This window comes from Montipora foliosa, chromosome 5 (genome assembly GCF_036669935.1).
Source record: "Montipora foliosa isolate CH-2021 chromosome 5, ASM3666993v2, whole genome shotgun sequence".
Lineage (NCBI taxonomy): Eukaryota > Metazoa > Cnidaria > Anthozoa > Scleractinia > Acroporidae > Montipora > Montipora foliosa.
The window spans coordinates 36,645,819-36,652,564 of NC_090873.1; the positions used below are offsets into that span (position 1 = coordinate 36,645,819).

Below are 6,746 nucleotides of genomic sequence, written 5' to 3' on the forward strand. Positions count from 1 at the left end.
TTAGAAATGACTTCATCAAATTTCCAACTAACGAAGCAGAGACAAGAGCCTCCATCGCAACTTTTGAAGAATTATCTGATCTACCAAACATAGCAGGCGCCATCGATGGGACACACGTAAAAATAAAGGCTCCAAAAGAAAGCGCTGTCGACTACTTCAGCCGATATCAGCAGCACGATGTGGCGGTGCAAGGCATCGTCGACGGAAGAAAAATATTTTTGGATATCGTCGCTGGCTTTCCCGGTAGCTTGCATGATGCGCGAGTGCTTCGAAACTCGTCGATTTACGACAGAGCAGATCGGGGAGACGTTCTCGCAGCGCCAATTCATGTAATTGGCGGTCATGAAATACAGCTCTATTTGGTGGGGGACAGTGCTTACCCGCTTTCGCGCTGGCTCCAGAAGCCCTACCCTGAGGGAACAAGACATCCAAGTGAGATTGAATTTAACAAGCAGTTGTCTGCCGCAAGAGTCAAGGTGGAGTACGCATTTGGAATAGTAAAAGGCCGATGGCGTATTTTGTCTTTTATCGAAGAAACAAGTGTAGCACGAGTTTCCAAGATTATTGTCGCATGTGCTGTGCTTCACAATTTTTGCATTCTACACAGAGATGAATGGGACTTTATAGATGCTGGAGATGATGGAGACGATCGAGAAAACCCTAATGACGATGTGATTGGTGATGGAGAGGCTATCCGAGAAATTATTAAGGATAACCTGTAGATTTACATGAAACTCTGCCATGAACGCTCGCCAAATTGTTGCGTTACGAGATGTGACTCAAAACGTAAACAAAATATTTTTCCTCTAAATTGTAATTTCACGGACTATCAAATACAATCAAAAACTTATATTACAAAAACTGTATGATTCAGAACTGTAGTAAATGTTTAAATTCATTTAAAAATGAAAACGTTTTCACAAATTGAACATTTCACTGATTCACAAAAATGATTTCAACTGAAACGTTGCGTTACACATGTGCAATCATTACTTTCGTTCTGTTTGATTATTGTCAAAGCCAGAAAGTGTTCCTATGTTCATATCAATTGTCTTTGTTTAAAATTTCAAGCATGGCCCCCATAAATTTGTTCATCATGTGCATTTGTTTCGTTTGAGCCTCTTGCATTTTTTCCATTACGTCAGCAGTTCTTTCTCCCTGGTCTGTCACGGTCTTCATAACTTTCGATTTCGTTTTCTGCCTCAGGGGTGAGAGGGATCTTCCTCTTCTTTCACATGCGCCTGCTCTCCTTTTCACTTTCTACTGAACTGCTTGAAGTGTCGGCAGGAGCAGGAGAAGGTGTACCTGATGAAGATCGTTCAGGGCTTGCTGTGCTTGACGTGTTTGAGCTCTCCGAACCGGCTCCCGCTACATTGCTGAACGTGACGACGTCACGCACTCCAAGCACTGCATCAATTTCGTCGTAGTGCGGAGACTTCCAAATGGAACCACCGCTCTGTTTTCGGTTCCAATCTTTACGCTCCTTATATTTGTCCACTAAATGCTTCAGTTTCCTTTTGCATTTTTCCACGTTTCGACTGTGGTTATACTTTGCGTTCAATTCGTCGACGATCTTTGACCAGTACTTTCGCGCGTCTTTGCTCTCCAACCTTTCGTGGTATGAAACCCATAAATTCACCAGATACCGCTCTTCCTCAGGCTCAAACGAGTCGTACTTTGCCGCTTGTTTCTTTGGACCTTTGCCCCTTTTTCTGCTCTTGTCTGCTCTTGAATCCCCAACTTGGCTGCTTTCAATTTGATCAGTCGTGATGTAACTTGTACATGCACTCGGCTGACTCGGGTGGTTTGCATACGAATGTGTATATGGTCGGTTTGCATAGGGATGTACAAATTGAACAGTACTTGGCCCTGGAGATTCAGCTGGAACGTAGACTTGGGAACCGTAATAGTTGTAGTCTGAGTAAGGATCGTTATGCAGCATACCGAGGTACGAATCTCCCATCTTCACCGTTTGATTGCCGCGTAAATACGAAATGATTTTGGCGGGCTTCGGCGTGAAATACGATTAAAAATAGAGATCAAATTTTCTTGATTGACACTTTCCTTGAAATCATGGCGTGTTAATTAACAAATCTGTCAGATTTCACACCTGACAAAAATTTGTCCTGCTCTGAGGCAGGACGACGGCGTCTTTGAAGTTTGGTAAGCCTTGACAAAATTTGGTAGATCTAAAAATCACCGGGCGCACTTGTCTCAGCGAACTGGTGACAGATTTTTTCGTAAAATAAACAAAAATTTGCCCAGTGCGTCCGGGCCCTTAGTAGGTGAATGTGAGGGCTGCAAGAGAGAGTATTTGGGTCGGTATCTTGGATCGAGCTTGCCCCATGACTGACAGTCAAATATTGTCCCGTTCGGCCCTACCTAACTAGGTCAATAAGTGTTTCATCACTTCATCAGGCAAATATTAAGGAGCCGTAGCACAAGAAATTTTTGGGTCAAGAACGGAAACCGGAAGTGAATATTTCGGGTCTGGGAATAAAACCGCTCACTTCCGGTTGCCGTCCGTTGCTAAAAAATGTGTTGTACTTAAACTCCTTATTTAGTTTTCTTCCCGGCGTTCTCTTGTTTTTGCTGGGTGATGAATTTTATTTTGACGTGATGGGAGAGAAGCTTAGATTATAAATTATTGTAACTGTTTATGTTGAATGGTGTAATGCGCCCGTGAGGAAACTGCTAAAAAGGGCGAAGGTGGCGGTTAAAAATGATGACCTGACAGGCCCTTCTTCCGGTCAGCAGTTGCTGTAAGTGACAACATGATCTCTTGGGTTTAGTTCACCGTGGGCTCAAGAAGGTACTTTTTAGTCATTCCTTTTAGCCAAAACCAAGGGCGAAAGGGCAATTGAAAAATCAGTCTCGGACAGCCTCGAGCCTGCGGCCTCCGTGACACCCGTCGTAGTCCTTTCATTAAGCTGCAAGATATCCTGGGCAGCCTGGTCGCTCGTTCAGAAAGCTCATATGTTGCGAACAAGCTGCTCGGTGAGGCTCGGATGGCGTCTTCCAGATTGGCTTATGCCAGCTCGTCCAGGCCCCCTTTTCAAAAGGATTTTGTCAACGGGGCGGCTTCGATGTCGTATGACTAAATCACTGAGACCTTTCAAATGGTTTCATGTTGCTACTATCATTGGGATGCCTGTGGTACGCTATACAATCACATTACATTGCTGAAAGGAATCCAGTAGTTGATACTTACGTGGTGACAGTCCGTGATTGTAAAACTCTCGTTCCTTTTTTATCATCACCATTATGCAGTGTTATCAACTATCTTCTCTTTAAACATCTCCAGTATTTCATGCTAGTAATCATCAGAATTGCCTTAGTTACTGTCGTTATCATCATTGACATGGTCCAGTGGTTAGGGCGCTTGCTTTGAGATCCGGAGGTCCGGGTTCAAGACCCGCTCTAACCACTCGTTGAATTTGATTCTGAAACTCCCTGGTTCAACTTCCCAGCTGCACTTGTAAATAGCCAACTGGTTTGCCTCCGGCCAGTTGGGATTCTTAACAGTTGTTGTTGTTGTTCTGTTCTGTCGTTTCGTTGTGTTTCATTGGCCCTGAAAAGCCCCTATGGGGAGTGGTCAATTAAGTATGTATTGTATTGTATCATCATCATCATCATTATCATCCTCTTCACGTCATCATTATCCACGTCACGTCATCTTCATCATCACCGTCATCCTCTTCACGTCGTCATCATCCACTTCACATCATCATCCGCATCCTCGTCATTATCATTATCATGCTCTTCATGACATCATCATCATCATCAACTTCGTCATCAGAGATAAGAAATTGTGTGATTGCGTTTTAGTCTTTTGTTTTCTACATTTTTGTGTATACTCTGAAAAGACAAGCAGACATACAGAAAAATGACGGTGTGGATATTTAAAATATTACACTTATCGGTCATAGACATACTCAAAGAAATACAGGCTCAGAATGCTTCAGGTTTGAATGAGCCACTCGAGCTTCTTGCCCGCATGTTTGGGGTGGGAGACGTGAGTGACGTTTTCTTGGGGTCATGCATACCTTGTCGAAATTTTTGTCCATCATTTGAATTTCTGTATTGCTTTGTTTCTTGGTAGATTTTTGGCGCTCTCTGCTCGTGCCCACTGAAAATTAGCGAGGGATTTTATGGTACTGGAGAGTCCTTTTTGTATAAGTTTGAAAACAATGCAGTCGAGGTATGTTATCTAGCCTCTAGCTTTTTTATTTTTCTTGTTGACCACAATAGGGCCGTTTATACGAGAGAAAATAAGCCGCGGCTAACTGTGGCCGCGGCTTACGTAAGCCGCGAACACCCTGTATAAATGGTTAAAAATCCACGTTCACGGCTTTCTCAAGCCGCGGCTTATCCTGGCCTGGGAGTTTATACTCGTATAAATAGTTCCTTTCGCGGCTTACGTAAGCCGCGGCCAGAGTTAGCCGCGGCTTATTTTCTCTTGTATAAACGGCCCTAATGTCTGCATAGTATAGTGAAGGGTGGGCGGCGCCGGAAGGTATCCGACGAGAACGATGAAGCGTTTCATTTCGTGTACTCGATTTAAGACATCTTAAGAATAACAAAGACTGTGGCAATCATAGATGTTTTCACCGTGCAGTATCTTAAGTGGATTGCTCACGTTTGTAGAGAAGAAAATTTAAAATTCGCGAAAAGGGTTCTATTTGCACTGCCGACGAGAAAAGTGTATCGATACCCCTGGCTAAAGATCGTCAACCGGTCGGAGATCACGACCGGACAAGCAAAGGGGCCCACACACTCAAAGGTTGGGTTCGTCAGGCTCATTATTTTACACTTGTTTTGGCCTGCCTCCAAAATTGTATTAGCTGTTTGTTGCCTGTGGGTAGTTTTGCCTGGATTTTGGTTTTAGTAGCGACGCAAGCACAAGCATTAACACAAGGAACATGAACAAACTGAGCAGCTCTTGATCTCTAGTACTCTCTATCTAGGCAATGATATAATAAACATCAATCGAATGCGCCAGGTTATAATACTGCTCAAGCTTCAAGCGGCGCTATTTTTTGTAGATCTATTGTTGGACTGGAGACAACAACTTCTTCATCAAGGGATCCAAAGACAGCTTAGCCATTGGTAGTGGAGGGTAAGCAAGTTATTACACCCCAGTTTAAACGTTTCCTTTGAGCATTAAATGCGCCTAAATCCTTTGTTATTAGAGCTCAACCGGACATATACAAATGGGCTTAAATTTAACTAAGGGAAAATCGATGTCTTTTTATGTCATCTGAAAATGGTAGTAAAGTAACGTCAAAAATGAACGAATTAGTCGTCTCCGCCGTCTCACAGCTGCTGTTAGGAAGTTTTATTGGTTCAAACTTTATCGTCAAGATCTCTGTTTGATTAACTTCTAAAGACTTGCCGAAATATTGAGGAAATGAGCTGACCATGAGAGGGGTGGCTTAAAAACTAAAAAAACATACAATCCAAGTAGAAGTCGTTGCTTTGTGCCAGCGCTTTATCGGGAAGCAGGGATGACGCAGTGGTGAGAGCACTCGCCTGCCAACAATGTGGCCCAGGTTGGATTCCCGGACCCTACCAGCGCCATAAGTGGGTTGAGTTTGTGTAGGGTTTTTCTCCGGGTTCTCAAGTTTTCCTCCCTCAACAAGAACCAGCATTCAGCTGATTCCAGCTGGCTGTAAGCTGTGCTCCAATGTCAGCGATGGACCGTATAGCGGTAGCCAGAGGCGCCATGGTATGCTTTCGGTTCGACCTTGTTGAGCTTTGTTGTTGCTGTATTTGCGACGCCGACTAGCGAGACAGTTATACAGTGGCCGTTTTCAAACTAGAAGACGAACAAATCGTCTGATGTTGAAACGGGACAATATATTTTTAGACGAACGTAAGCACAAAGCGTGGAGACTCGTTTTTGTTCACACAGCCTTCTGTTATGTTCTGGTCGACATTGTGGTTGCCCAAGTTAATTTCCTAGCTAATGTATTTGTCTTGTGTCTTACCTATGCTGCTTTTAATTCTATTTGCCCATTCTTTTTTAGTGGAAATTTTGGTCTTTGGCTAGATGAAGATCTATATCACGGAAGCAGCCATCCTTGCTCAACCTTCAGCAACACGCAACTGTCTTCACAAGAAGATTTTCTTTGCAGCGGACTGGAAGCATGGACGTTCGTCTGATTCCCATCAACCACCCCCACAGATTAATGCCCTATCCCTCCCTTCCCATGTAGTATTTGTTTTATGAATAGGTATTATGGTTACCAGGCGACACTCGCGTGATTTTCGAGTTGTGTTGTCGTGACGACGGTTGTTTGCGTAAACACTTGTGTCAAATGTAACCATACAAGTACAGTATTAAAGTAAGTGCAACCAGTGTTGCCGATTTTTGAGGCCAATTAAAAGGTAGGAGTTGTATAAAAGAAAAACAAAGGAAAATATTGCAATCTGGAAAAAAGCAATTACTGCAATATGCGGGTTCTGGTCGAGAGGACGATTCTTATACACGAACTACATGCGCCAGATCTAACGTTCCATCGTGCAACTCCTGGGGAATGTGCTAATTTGTTGAGTACTCTGGCTATTTGGAAAGGCTGATGCTGAACTTTCTCTTTTAGTCTTCAATTCGTATCGAACCCATCTTTTTTGTCACATTTGACTCCAGTAAATTGTAAGCCACAAAAGGAAATGGGCCCACACAAGGACAGATAAAAACTCTGACCAGGGTGGGAATTAACCCATGACCTTCGGCTTAGATCACC

General features: G+C 43.4%; 3 protein-coding genes across 5 annotated transcripts in view; 2 read left to right on the forward strand and 1 right to left on the reverse strand.

The window, feature by feature from the left end:
• Positions 1-856, forward strand: part of LOC138004088 (putative nuclease HARBI1) — a 1,355-nt gene extending 499 nt beyond the window's left edge. Inside the window, exon 1 of the mRNA XM_068850491.1 lies at positions 1-856. This exon is cut by the window's left edge and continues 499 nt beyond it. Within this exon, the coding sequence (XP_068706592.1) occupies positions 1-722 (722 nt within the window). The 3' untranslated portion in view covers positions 723-856.
• LOC138004087 (oxidation resistance protein 1-like) overlaps positions 1-6,403 on the forward strand; it is a 39,998-nt gene extending 33,595 nt beyond the window's left edge. For 2 of the 3 annotated variants that reach the window (XM_068850489.1, XM_068850490.1), the window contains exons 14-16: positions 4,103-4,201; positions 5,046-5,119; positions 6,030-6,315. In XM_068850489.1, coding sequence (XP_068706590.1) covers positions 4,103-4,201; positions 5,046-5,119; positions 6,030-6,165 — 309 coding nt within the window. In that variant the 3' untranslated portion in view covers positions 6,166-6,315. Of the gene's footprint in view, positions 1-4,102; positions 4,202-5,045; positions 5,120-6,029 lie in introns of all 3 variants that reach the window. The other variant, XM_068850488.1, reaches the window with a different exon arrangement.
• On the reverse strand, positions 1,045-1,963 carry LOC138004463 (uncharacterized). Its single transcript, XM_068850986.1, has 2 exons — positions 1,265-1,963; positions 1,045-1,197 (listed from the first exon to the last, which is right to left on the reverse strand). The coding sequence occupies exons 1-2, from the start codon at positions 1,961-1,963 to the stop codon at positions 1,045-1,047; spliced, it is 852 nt and encodes a 283-aa protein (XP_068707087.1).
• Positions 6,404-6,746: the final 343 nt, after the last annotated feature.